This window comes from Muntiacus reevesi, chromosome 3 (genome assembly GCF_963930625.1).
Source record: "Muntiacus reevesi chromosome 3, mMunRee1.1, whole genome shotgun sequence".
Taxonomy (NCBI): Eukaryota; Metazoa; Chordata; class Mammalia; order Artiodactyla; family Cervidae; genus Muntiacus; species Muntiacus reevesi.
Window position 1 is genome coordinate 55,550,305 of NC_089251.1, and position 14,276 is coordinate 55,564,580.

Genomic DNA, 14,276 nt, shown 5'->3' on the forward strand with positions numbered 1-14,276 from the left:
ACTCCCAAGGCAGGGGGCCTAGGTTCGATCCCTGGTCAGGTACCTGGATCCCCCAGGCCACAGTAAGAGTTTGCAAGCTGCAACTGAAGATCCTGCATGTTGCAACTAAGACCCGGCACAGCCAACTAAATATTAAAAAATAATATGTTCTATGATGACTATGGAAATAACTACAAAATCCTCAAATGTTGAAAAATTAAGCAACATACTTCCAAGTAAATCAATGACCAAGAAGAAATCAGAATGAAATTAGATAGTTGAAACAATAATAAAAACACAACCTTCAAAAATGAATTCAGTTTACATCAGTGCTTAGAGATGGGAATTTACAGATTTAAATGTATTTATAGTAATATTTCTAAAATGTGTAGTAGAAGCATTTCATCAGTGAAAACATGCAGTTGATTTTAACTATAGATTCAATTTTTTCAACATATCTAAAACTTCAGATTTTATATATTTTTTGTATGTTTTATGTTAGCTCTGGCCTTGTATGACACTATATAATATATTCAGGTACATTCCCTCTACAGTCACTTTTTTGAGACCTTTAATTAGAAATGGATGTTGATAGCTACTTGTCAGCCATCTGATCTCAAGGGTAAACAACCAATACTCTTCAGTGTACTGTGTTGCTGGCATTTTTAATGTATCGTGGTTTGTGTTTTTGCATCCTGTGATGTCTAAAAAATGCCCATCTGCATCTGCTGCTTCTAGTGGGAAAAAGAAGAGGAAGGCAATTACTCTTGAGATAAAATTCAGGATAATTGCCCAGCACAAAGGCGGCAAGCAAGTCAGTAATGGTCACTGCACATGAGTTAGGAATTTCCATTGATGATTTCAACCGTCTTAAAGGTTAAGAAGTGAATCAGTGATGCAGTGAATAGCATCAATTAAACACACTGTCATCACAAAAGAGCTGATCTAATGGTGATACTTAAAAGTTGTCATGTCTATACCACTTAGCCAACTGATGCCCTCAGCTAAGGCAAGAAGGCTTTTCGATTCCCTCTTTATACCCAAGTGCTTATAGCAACCTGTGGTAGGTTTCAGAGCTTCAAAGGGCATCATGGTTTTCACAGTGTGAAATTCAGCAGTGAGGCAGCAAGTCCTGATGCTAAAAGGTGCTGATGATTTGAAGGAAGAGCTATACAGGATAGTTGAGGGTGAGAAATATTCGCCAGAGAGACTTCCCTGGTGGTCCAGTAGTTCGGAATCCACATTGCAGTGCAGGGGACGCAGGTTCAATCCCTGGTTGGGGAACTTATCCCACATCCCACGGAGCAACTAAGTCCACATGCCACAACTAGAGAGTCCCTGTGCTGCAACAAAAGATCTGTATGATGCAATGAAAATCCCATGTGCTGCAACTAAGACCCCATGCAGCCAAATAAGTAATTTTTTTTTTTAATTTGCCAGAAGAAAAAGCTAATATTGATGAAACAAGCTTATTCTAGAACTGTATGTCATATATTCAAGAGTTCAATACAATGCCAGTATTCAAGGCATTCAGAGACCATTTAACACTGCTTTTGGGTGGAAATGTTGCAGGGTTCAAATTAAAGCCTTTCCTAATGTACCACTTAAGGAACCCTAAAGCATTAAAAAATGTGAACAAAAATACACTTCCCATTATCACAATAAGAAAACTTGCAGTACCATTGAAGACTTTAAAAAAAAAACAAAACTATTTGTCACAGGCAAGAGAATATTGTAGGCAAAACAATATTCCATTCAAGCTGATCTTAGACAAACCTCCAGGGCATCCACAGCATATTTGTGACATGTATCCTGAGGTAAATATGTATTTGCCTCTAAACATGGCCACACTCCAAATGTTAACCATCATTGCAACATGGGAAGAAGTCACACACCAATGGTATTTGGAAGAAAGTTTTGAATACATACATGAATGCATTCAAAGGTTTTTGACCAAGGTTCTGTTGCTAATACAGTAACAAGATAAAAGTGCTTGGGAAGCAGCAAGAATTGGACTTTGACAAAGAGGGTATTCATGAACTTCTCGGCATTGAGGCTGAAGAGCCTTCTAATGAAGAGCTGATTGAACTGGAGAAAGAAAGGAGTTGAGGTGAGGAAGAAGTAGTTCTATCTGAGATGCCAAGATTTCACAGCAAAGAAACTTAGCAGAGGTGTTTGCTACTATCACCAGTGGTGTACAGATGTTAGAAATAGTTGTTAATTATAAGAGATTGGCAAGACCTGGCAGGTAGGTACAGGAAGCTCTTGCTTGCCATAGAGAAGAAAAACTGCAAAGCTAGTTATCTTCCTGAAGAACACTGTGTTTACTAAACCAAGGGTCTGTGCCCCAGTTCCTCCTCCCAGCTATTCTCAAGCCTCATCAGAACAGAAAGATTGATGACACTATAGCATCATCATCCAGCAATTAACTTTAATTTAGTGCTTTGAACATTTCTCAGAACCCGTGTTGTGCTTTCAGCTGTGAGCACTAGCTGCATGAGTACCCATGCAGCCTCTCTTGGTTTTCACTTTCAGCACAGTACTCAATAAGTTACATAAGATATTCGATGGTTGTTCAGTTGCTCAGTTGTTTCCTACTCCTTGCAACCCCATGGACTGCAGCATGCCGGGCTTCCCTGTCCTTCACTCTCAGAGTCTGCTCAAACTCATGTCCATTGATTCAGTGATGTCATCCAACCATCTCATCCTCTGTTGTCCCTTCTCCTACTGCCCTCAATCTTTCCCAGCATCAGGGTCTTTCCAGTGAGTTGGCTGTCACATCAGGTGAACAAAGTATTTGGAGCTTCAGCTTCAACATCACTCCTTCCAATGAATATTCAGGACTCATTTCCTTTAGGATTGACTGGTGTGATCTCTTTGCTGTCCAGTGGACTCTCAAGAGTCTTCTCCAGCACCACAGTTCAAAAGCATCAACTCTTCAGTCTGAGCCTTCAATACTTATAAAATACTTATAAAATAGGCTTAGGTTAGATGATTTTGCTCAACTCTGGTTTAATGTGTTCTGAGCACATTCAAGGTAGGTAAGGCTAAACTATGATTTGCCAGATTTGTATCTAACAGTGCATGTGTGTCATCTTCAGAGTTTTCTACATAGAAGATCGTGTCATCTATGAATAGGGACATTTCGCATCTTCCTTTTCAATCTGGGTGCCTTTAAATTCTTTTTCTTGCCTAACTGCCCTGGCTAGAACTTCTAGTTCCATGTTGAATAAAAATAGCAAAAGGAAGCATCCTTGTCTTTTTTGTGACCTCTTTTTCTTTTTTGGTTGTTTCTGTATCTTGATTGCTGCAATGAACTTAGGCGTGCATGTATTTTTGCTTTAGTGTTTCCCTTTTCTTTAGATAAATACCCAGAAATATAAATGCTGGATCAAGTAGTAGTTCTACTTTTAAGTTTTTGATTTCCATTTTCACTTATTGGTGAGTTTTCTAGTTTCCCTCTGTTACTGTTTTCTAGTTTCATCTTTTGTTAGAAAAGGTCTTTAGTATAATTTCAGTCTTTTAAAATTTCTTGAGACTTGTTTTGTGGCCTTCCATATGGTTTTTCCTGGAGAATATTCCATCTGAGAACAATGTGTATTCTGCTGTTTCTGGGTATACTATTCTGTATATATCAAATTGGTACATAGTGTTTTCAATTCTTCTATTTCCTTATTGATTTTATGCTTGGCTGTTCTGTTCATTATTGAAATTTCTACTATTATAGAATTGTCTGTTGCTCTCATTTCTAGCAATCTTTGCTTCATATATCTTGGGGCTCTGTTATTAGGTGCACATGTAATTGTTATATCCTCTTGACAGATTGACCCTTTTGTCAATATATAAGGTTCTCCTTTGTATCTTGTAATCTTTTTAAACTTAAAATCTATTTTATCTGATAAACATGAAAGTGAAAGTTGCTCAGTCATGTCCAACTCTTTGCAACTCCATGGACTATACAGTCCATGGAATTCTCCAGGCCAGAATACTGGAGTGGGTAGCCTTTCCTTTCTTCAGAGGATCTTCCCAACCCAGGGATTCAACCCAGGTCTCGCATATTGCTAGCAGATTCTTTACCAGCTGAGCCACAAGGGAAGCCCATCTGATAAACTTATAGACATCTACTTCTTTTTCAATTACTATTCCTATGCAATATCTTCTCCCATCTTTTTACTTTCAGTATTTTCTATCTTTGTACAGTACCTAAAATGAATCAGCATATAGATGGATTATGTTATTTGTTCTTCCAATCTCTGCCTTTTAATTGGGGTTTAGTCCATTTATATTACTAATAAGGAAGGACTTAGCTATTTAGCTGTTTGGTTTTTGTATATAGTTTTTGTTTAGTTTTTACATTATTGCGTTTTTCCACATTTAGTTGAAAATTTGTACTATACCATTTGATTTCCATTTTCTTTCCTTTTCTGTTAATCTCAATAGTTACCTTAGTGATTATAAGTAACATCTTAAAGTTACAATGACCAAGTTTGAATAATAGCAATTTTGTTTCAATAGTGTACAAAATCTCTACTCTTACACATCTTAGTCACTCCCTCTTTATACTGTTTTGTCACAGCTTATTAACTCTATACATTGTGTGTCCATTAATATGGATTTATAGTTATATTTGTATGCATCTGCTTTTAACCTTTATAAGAAAAAAGAGGAGTTACAAACGCAAAAGTACAACACTGGCTTTTATTTTACCAATATAGTTACCTTCACTGGTGTTCTTTATTTTTTTTCACATGGCTTTAAGTTACTATCTAGTGTCTTTTCACTACAGCTGGAAAGACTTTCTTTAGCATTTCATATAGGGCAGTTCTCCTTTTTTGTTTTAAAGCAGGGCATATCTTATTTTCTCCTTCAAGTTTGCTGGTTATGATATTCTTCATTGACAATTTTTGCTTTCAGTGCCTTAAATATGTCACTCCAGTTTCTGGCTTCCATGGTATCCAGTGAGAAAGTAGCTGTTAATCTTATTGAAGATCCCTAGTATGTGAGGAGTTGCTTCTCTTCTGCTGCTTTCAAGATTCTGTCTCTGTTGTTCAACAACTGGACTATGATGTGTTTTAGTGTGGATCCCTTTGATTTTTATCTTACTTGGAATTTGTTCAGCTATTTGCATGTGCAGATTAGTATCTTTCAGATATGGGAGGTTTTAGGTCATCATTTCTTCAAATATTCTTTTTGCTCCTCTCTCTCTTATCCTTCTGGTTCTCCCATACTGCACATGTTGGTGAGCTTGATGGTCTCCCACAAATCCCCTGGGCTGTGTGCACTTCATTTTTCTTTCTGCTTCTCAGACTGGATTATTTCAGTTGTTTTATATTCAAGTTTACTTATTTTTTCTTCTGTTTCCTCAAATATGCTGAACCCCTTTAATGTATTTTTTCATGTTATTGTGCTTTTCCAGCTCCAGAATTTCTATATGGTTCCTTTTTATAATTTCTCTATTGATATTCTCATTTTGTTCATATATTACTTTCCGGGTTTTCTTTCCTGCTTGAGTATACCTGAGACAGTTGGTTTAAAGTCTTTGTCTAGTAAGTGTGATGTCTGGGCTTCCTCAGAGATGGTTTCTGTAATTTTTTTTTTTCCTTTGAATGAGCCATACTTCCCAATTTCTTTGTATGCATTGTGATTTTATTGTTCCAAACTGGACATTTAAATTACTCCTGAATAATTCTGAAAATCAGAATCATTCACTTCCCCAGGATTTTCTGAGTTTTTGAACTGTGTTCAGCCAGTATTTTAACAGAGCTCTCCGTGAATGCTAGAAACTTAAAAAACAAACAAAAATACCTGTTCCTGTCTTCTATGGGTTGGCTGTGTGCTTGGACACTCTTTACCACTTAGCCAGACCATTTATGATTCTAACTCAACCTTCACTTTCTAAATGCACCAAGCCTAGACCTACAGGTCTTTTGAGGTCTTTTCTGAGCATAATTCCTATCCTAGCTTTCTAAATTGCCAGTATACCCAGTTGTTGTTGAATGCACTAATATAAAACAACAACAACAACAACAACAAAAAAACGTCTCCCTGGCTTTTCCTCCCAGGTTTTGAGTAGTCTCTTGTATGTTTCAACTGAAAAATTTTGCACCAGGTGGCCACACATTAAAAAAAAGAAAATTCCATAACATGTTTTCAAGCAATAGTTGATGCTTTTCCACCCTGGATAAATTCCAAGATAGGCAAACCAGAGATCAGCACCTTGTGTTATCCCTTCAGGATGGCCCTTAGATTGGGGTAAACACGGTAATTTGTGAATAAGGTCCTCTCTCTTTCCCTGGTACTAGGGACCAGGGTCTCACATTTGAAAATGTGGGCTGCTGTCTTCAAGATGCTGCCATGCTGTGACAGGGGTCTGGCAAGGGCAAATAAAAATGCCATAAAGCTTTCTGCTTTTTCTTTTTTCTTAATATTTTCTTGGTTGTTGTAAACCTTTATTTTCCAGAGTTCTGAAACTTCTGGGACTTTTTCAATGTTTCTTTGGAGGGATGGAGGTTTGAAACTGTCTACTCCTCCATTTTGCTGACATAATTCTGTACATATATTACATAAATATAATTATTTGTAAATGAGAACTCCCCTGGCTTAAGAAAAGGTATTTCCTTACTGTGGTTTAGACTTGAATTTCTGAAATGGCTCACTGGCTAAGCAATGCTCATTCTGGCATCTCAAAAGAAAAGTGCTTGGTTAAATAAACTTGGTAAAAGGATATGAAAGGCTATGAAAAGTTAAAGAAGCCTGCTTTATGTTTATTTCAACCAAGCACTTCCCAAGTTTATTTTCACTTAAGAATCTTTCTCACTGGTAATACAGAATAGCTTTTGAAGGGCATTTGTCACCAGGGTAGGACAAGAAAAATGGTCCAGTTTTTTAAAGCTTTGATTTTTCACAGTTGCTTCCATAAATACAGTTATGGGGCTGGATTTTGGGGAGAGGTGCAGAGGCAGACAAGACTAGTACTCTTTTGGAACAAATAAAGGCCATGACCCCTTCTCTCCAGGAGCCCTAAGACATACCTGTAAATGTGTCAGACAAGAGAGAAGGCTAAGGCCATGCGAGCTGTACAACGAGCAAGGGCTCAGGAAGTCGTCTCCAACAGTCAGTGTGGGGGGATGGGCAGGGACAGAGAGAGCGAAGTATGATCTGCCTCGAGTGCACTGCTGGGTGATCACCACAAACTCGACAGTCGTTTTTAAAGAGTAAGCTGTGTTTGAGAAGAAAACAAAACAAATGAGTTGGTGGTGTGGAATGCTATTCTGAGTACCCTTGAAATTTTGGGGGTAGAGGCACCAAGTGGAATCATCTGTGGTTAGGGTGGGGCGAGTGGAAGCTGGTGCTGGAACGAAGTCAAGGGTTTAGAGGAAAACTTGGGTTGCAGATGTTGACACCACAGTTTCCCCTTCCAGATTGTGGACCTTTGAAGGGCCAGAAGAGTATCTGACTTACCTTGTTTCCAATGATACCCAACAGAGTACTGGGGGAAAATGGGATGTGTGGCCTAATAATGAGCCAACAGTGCTCTCTCCTTAGCCTGAAAATAGGAATGGAGTAAAACCCTCAAACAATTAAAACAAACCAACCCTATATTTAGATCATTTTATTTGAATGGCTGAAAGAGTGGCTGTCATTATTCTGTCCATCCATGCACCTGGATAAACTCTGATTATCCACAATAAGAACAAAAGTGCTCAGAGATTATGAGCATTCCTTAATTCCAAAATTACTCCGTGAATAAATCAGCCAGATAAATGCAGTCATAAAACTATCCTGCCAATGTGTTGGCTCCTCTCAACTTGACTTGTAGATTCAAAGCAATCCTAATCAAAATCCCAGCAAGTTATTTTGTGCATATTGACACATGAATTCTAAAGTTTGTTTAGAAAGGCAAGAGACCCAGAACAGACAATACAACACTGAAGAACAAAGTTGGACGACTGATGCTACCTGACCTCAAGACTTACTTATAAAGTACAGTAATCAAGACAGTGTGGTATTGGCAAAAGAACAGGCAAATATATCAGTGGAACAGAATAGAGAGCCCTGAAATAGGCCCCCATAAATGCAGTCAATGGATCTTTAATGAAGCAGTGAGGGTAGTACACTGCACCAAAGATCATCTTTTCAATAAATGGTGCTGGAATAACTGGACATTCACATGCACAGAAATAAATCTAGACACAGACCTTATGTGCTTTACAAAAATTAATCACAGATCACAATGCATGCATGCTCAGTCACTTAGTCATGTCTGATTCTTTGCGACCCCATAGCCCGCCAGGCTCTTTTGTCCATGGGATTATCCCAGCAAGCATACTGCAGTGGGTTGCCATTTCCTCCTTAGGGAGATCTGCCCAACCTAGGGATCAAACCTGTGTCTCCTGCATTGGCAGGCAGATTCTTCATCACTGAGCCACCTGGGAACCCCAAATGTAACGTACAAAACTATAAGACTACTAATAAAGTAACACAGAAAATCTAAGTGACCTTGGGTATGGCAGTGACTTTTAAGATTCAACATCAAAAGGCACTATCATGAAATAACTGGTAAGATGGACTTCATTAATATTAAGAACTGCTCTGTGAGAAAAGCATGAACAATTAGAAAACAAGCCAAAGATTGGGAGAAAACATTTGCAAAAGATATTTCTGACAAAGGACTATTATCCATAGTATACAAAGAAAATGAACAGACCAACTAAAAACGGACAAAAGTTCTAAACAAACATCTCACCAAAGAATATATACATATGGCAAAAAAGTGTATAAAAAGATGTTCAACATCATGTATCTTCAGGAAAATGCAAATTAAACAAGATACTGTTTCACACTAGGACAGTCAAAATGCGAAACACAACATCAAATGCTGGTGAGGACGTGGAGCAATAGGAACTCTCATCATTGCTGGTGGGAATGCAAAACAATACCGCCACTTTGGAACTGTCAGCTTTTAACAGAACCAGACATACTCTTACCATATGATCCAGCAATTGTGCTCCTTGTTATTCACCTAAATGAGCTGAAATGTATGTCTACACAAAGACCTGCACACAGGCATGTATGACTTTATTCACAGCTGCTAAAACTTTGGAGCGACCAAAATGTCCTTCCACAGATGAATGTATAGTGTAGTGCCTGTGAGCAATGAAATATAATTCAGCACTAAAAAGGACCTATCAAGCCATGAAAGAGACATGGAGGAAACTTACATGCATATTACTAAATGTAAGAAGGCAATCCTACATCCTGTAGGATTCCAGGAATAAACATGCCTCTGGGATGTGATGTGTCAATACACAGAAGTGGGAGACTGCATGTGTCAGGGCAAGAGGCATTTATGGGAACTCTTTTCTGCTCAATTTTGCTCTGAACCCAAAACTTCTTTCAAAAGAAGTTTACTTAAAAACTGAACTGTGGAGAACAGTGTGGAGATTTCTTGAAAAACTGGAAATAGAACTGCCATATGACCCAGCAATCCCACTCCTGGGCATACACACTGAGGAAACCAGATCTGAAAGAGACACGTGCACCCCAATGTTCATCACAGCACTGTTTATAATAGCCAGGACATGGAAGCAACCTAGATGCCCATCAGCAGACAAATGGATAAGGAAGCTGTGGTACATATACACCATGGAATATTACTCAGCCATTAAAAAGATTTCATTTGAATCTGTTCTAATGAGATGGATGAAACTGGAGCCCATTATACAGAGTGAAGTAAGCCAGAAAGATAAAGACCAATACAGTATACTAACGCATATATATGGAATTTAGAAAGATGGTAACAATAACCCTATATGCAAAACAGAAAGAGAGACACAGATGTACAGAACAGACTTTTGGACTCTGTGGGAGAAGGTGAGGGTGGGATGTTTTGAGAGAACAGCATTGAAACATGTATATTATCAAGGGTGAAACAGATCACCAGCCCAGGTTGGATGCATGAGACAAGTGCTCGGCGCTGGTGCACTGGAAAGACCCAGAGGGATGGGGTGGGGAGGGAGGTGGGAGGGGGGTATCGGGATGGGGCATACATGTAAATCCATGGCTGATTCATGTCAGTGTATGGCAAAAACCACTACAATATTGTAAAGTAATTAGCCTCCAACTAATAAAAATAAATGAAAAAAAAAAAACCAAAAGACTGAACTGTATCCTGAAGGTGAAATCAAGAATAAGAGGACAGTGCCCTGGATTGGAGAGTCCCATTTTGCAGGATGAGAGGAAAAGGTCCTTACTGCAGCACATCCAATACATCCACATTTCTCCATATAACCTACAGAAAACAACCAGGGGGACAGTGGCCACGTTTTTTTTCCTACCTGTGTAGGGCACATAAGACATGGAACAGAGGGATTTGGGTTGAACCCCAGTTCTGCCACTTTATGATTTAGAGCATGTCACTTCAGCAAGCTGAGGTGTTTTCCTAATTTGTGAAGACTGAATGATCACATATGTTCAACAGTTTTGTAAACTGTCAGGCCCACAAAAATATAAGTCTCTACTGCTGAATGATTTAAAAACGTCACTTAGAAATGTGTGAATCGTTTATACTGCATGACTGCACCATGCCCCTCTCACTGGTCAGCTCCTGGCTTTGAGAAAGCACTGATATGTATGCCCATATCCCATACATCCAAGACAACCAGCTTAACACAGAAGAAGGCAATCAAAGGGTGAAAGAGGCCTAACCCCACCGCTGTCCACAATCTGCAGTGGGAAGGAAAAAGCTGCAGACACACACACCTGCCTCAGGCCAATATGATATAGCCACCCAGCCCACAAGACAAGGGGTCAACAGTTCCCAAGCATCCTTTTGCTGATACAAAGCTGACAAACATGGGAAGAGCAGCTGGCACAGCACCTTGTGGAGGCCGAGGAGCAGCGTCCACTGAGAAGTGCCTTCCGCTGAGCTGCTGAGTCCCACAGGCCCTGCTGGAACACCTCCTCTTTTCATGGCCAACACAGGACATAATTTGGAACAGGAGACACCTTGCAAGTTCACTGCAGCTGACAATCTATGATAAGACCAAGTGTTAAAGCAGAAATTTATTAAAATCCATTTATATAGTGTTTTACAGACCAAAAAAAAGAAAATACAGAGTCCTCAACATTCAGGCAATCAACTCTATTCTCTGAAGTGCCTTGTGAGAAGACAAGACTTCTTTGCCCTCATCCCCTAAAAAGGTAACTTCTATTCATACTCCTGAAAATGATGCATTTATTACACCACCTCTCAAGAACAATCTCACTGAATCCCAAAGCCTCTGAAGAGAGAGAAGAGAGATTAGCAGAGAACCTTCTCCAGAATGCAGTGTCTCACCCAGAGGTGTAGTGCAAGAGACACAGAAATGGCAGAGGCTTCAAGGAGTGTGCGCCCGGTGACGGGGCCAGGAGGAGAGCCTGCAGCCAGCGGGGGTGCCCTAGCTGCGAAGTGTGGCCAGACGGGACTGCATGGCCTCCAGGGCCTCTTCCTCCTCCTCCTCGTCTTCTGATGCAGCCATCGCTCCTATAGGTTCAGGCTCCGGGAGGGCGTCCGTCACCTTACTAGGTGCTTTGCCTAAGGCCCCTGTAAAGAAACAGTACACAGGTCAATAAAACATCAGCTTAAGCAGTGCTCCCTCATTTTCTCTGTCCTTCATACCTGGTTCAATTTGACAAGAAACAGAAAAGGAGCAGTGAAACACCTGTTTTGGGGGGGTTACTGTGACAGATGTGCACAAACACCAACTTCTAACAAAGGCACAGTAGCTAAAGATTTTGATTTTAAGAATTTTGATTCTGAGGCTCTTGATCTAAATCCCTAAATTTTACCAGTGAATACTTAATTTTCAAGATTCATGAAGATGTTAAATATTTAGTAAAACTAAACTGTTTCTAAATCATTACAAAACATTTTTTTGGAGCCTTCTTTCCCCCAATAGTTGAAAACAAATAAAAATTAAATCTAGTCAGTTTTGTTATTAAACATAAAACTCAGAAAGTCTAGAAGTGAAAATACAGTTTAAAAGCTCATGAACCATCACTTAGAGAAAACTATTATTTTTATTTATTCCCCTGCTAGACATTTTTAATAGATGTATTTTTTAAACAATAGTGTATTTCAGTAACAGTGCTTTCTTCACATATTATGAACATCTTTCCATGTCAATAAATACATCTGTGTAACAACTATGACATGTTCCATTACCACAGATGTAACACAATGGATTTAATCAATATTCTATTATTAGGCATGTAGCTTATGTCAAACTTTTCAATATTATCAATACTACAGACATCCTTGAGCTAAATCTTAAATTACTAGAATAAGTTCCCAGAAGCCAATCTGTGAGCTCAAGAGCTTTGCTACTGCCAAACAGCTTTCAAGAAAGCCTAAGCTCCTGACAGCAGAATATAGGACCAAAAAATTCTTTATCTTTGTATTTTATAAAATATGGTTATAGATATTATGCTCGTTTTTCAAGTAATAACTTGCATAATCTAAAGTAAGAAATGTGGAGGCTTCCCAGGTGGCTTAGTGGTAAAAAATCTGACTGCCAATCAAGGAGAAGCAGGTCTAGGAGGACCCCACATGCAGAGGAGCAACTAAGCCTGTGTGCCGCAATTACTGAGCCTGTGCTCTAAGCCCAGAAGCCACAACTACTAAAGCTTGTGTGCCCCAGAGCCCATGCTCCACAACAAGAGAAGCCACTGCAATGAGAAGCCCACGCACAACTAAAGAGTCCCCAAGCTTGCCACAACTAGAGAAAGCCTGTGGGCATCAACAAAGACCAAGCACAGTTAAATATAAAATAAATGAAAATTTAAAAAATAAAGTAAGAAATGTGGAAGGGAGTTAGAATCTGAAGAAAAAGCTACTAGCTAATCTTTCAAATGCAGGAAGGATGGCCACAAAAGGACAAGAGAAAGAGGAAGGATCTTGGGTCATACCTGCGGTGATTTCAAACAGAATTCTGTCAATTTCCATTTCTGCTGCTTCTTCCATTTCTTCTTGATCATCCATGCTTTCAAAAGTGTCCTCTAACATCTCTTCTATGATCCCAGCCTAAATATAGAATAAACCATGTCACTTCCCACAACTGTTAAATCCACTCCCCGCAGATGTCCCTGTGGGCCCAGCGCACCAACTGAGCTCTGGCGTCTATGAGTCCAGTCCACCCTTCCCAGGTCTAAGCCACAGGAAACACCACATGCTACCTGCCCTCTCTGGAGCAAGCAAAAAGCCAAAGGGAAACTGCTCTCCAAATTTAGTACTAAGGTTGGAGGGGGGCCTCTATCAGCAGAGTTTCACAGAGTAACTCAGACAATAGTGCAGCATGTAGGGGAAAAACCTGCTGAGAGGAGAGGGTGCTGTCTCAAGGAAGCATTTGCCCTGATGTAGCAAATCTATGAGTGCAGGAGTTGAGACACAGTATCAAAATAGGCTGGAGTCACAGCAGACACTATGATAACAAATACGAAGAGCAGGGTGGGGCTCCATGGAACCCAGAAAAGGCCTGTACTTCAGCAGGTCCAAGTGATAGCTGTTGGCCTGGCGTCAGTCTGATGGGTCTGGCAAGGATCAGTCAATTCACCAAAACCTGAGAGAACTGATAAGTCGACACTTCTGGACCCAACAAGGCAGTGCCCACACTCCCTACAGTGAGCCCCATGCCCAGCAGCCTGATGCCAGCCAATCAGCCTACTTCATTCTCAAGAGCACAGCCCCACTACAGATGCAAGAAAACTGCTCTCTAACACCGGCCAACGGTCGCCCTCACTGAGTAATGTCATGCGAGCACGAGATTACGTGTGGCAGCTCCAGCCCTTGCTCCACCGCACTCAGGCAGGGCATGACCCTCACCAACCGTGCTAACGGCATCAGATTTAAAGCAAGCTCTCTCTCCTGCTGTCAGACCACTCAGGTGACTCTTAATGTATGAATCTAGCTAGTTCTATATTCTGCCCACGCTCAGACCCTTTTCCTCCCAACCAAAATGAACCAACAAATTCACATTCAAGGTTACAAGTGGAGCCCTTTGGCCTGGGAGAGTGGATCTTACTGCTGGATCAATAATACATACTAACTCGCTTAAAAGAGCCCAGGGGAACCTGACTCTAAGAGCCTTCCACATCCTGGAGGAATAAGTGGCCATTCCTTTATTCATTCATCCAGCTAGCAACCATTCATTCACCAAATGTCTGCTTTGTGCCACAGATAGCCCTGGATCTGGGAACACATGGAATGAGTAAGAGTGTGTCTTTGCCCTTGATGTGCTGGGACCCCAGCAGAGGCTTCT

General features: G+C 40.1%; 1 protein-coding gene across 2 annotated transcripts in view; it reads right to left on the bottom strand.

Moving 5' to 3' along the window:
• Window positions 1-11,028: 11,028 nt before the first annotated feature.
• Window positions 11,029-14,276, bottom strand: part of LOC136164338 (charged multivesicular body protein 3) — a 100,450-nt gene continuing 97,202 nt past the window's right edge. For both annotated transcript variants that reach the window (XM_065929160.1, XM_065929159.1), the window contains 2 exons: window positions 12,928-13,042; window positions 11,029-11,563 (listed from right to left, as the gene is read on the bottom strand). In XM_065929160.1, coding sequence (XP_065785232.1) covers window positions 11,418-11,563; window positions 12,928-13,042 — 261 coding nt within the window. In that variant the 3' untranslated portion in view covers window positions 11,029-11,417. The remainder of the gene's footprint in view (window positions 11,564-12,927; window positions 13,043-14,276) is intronic.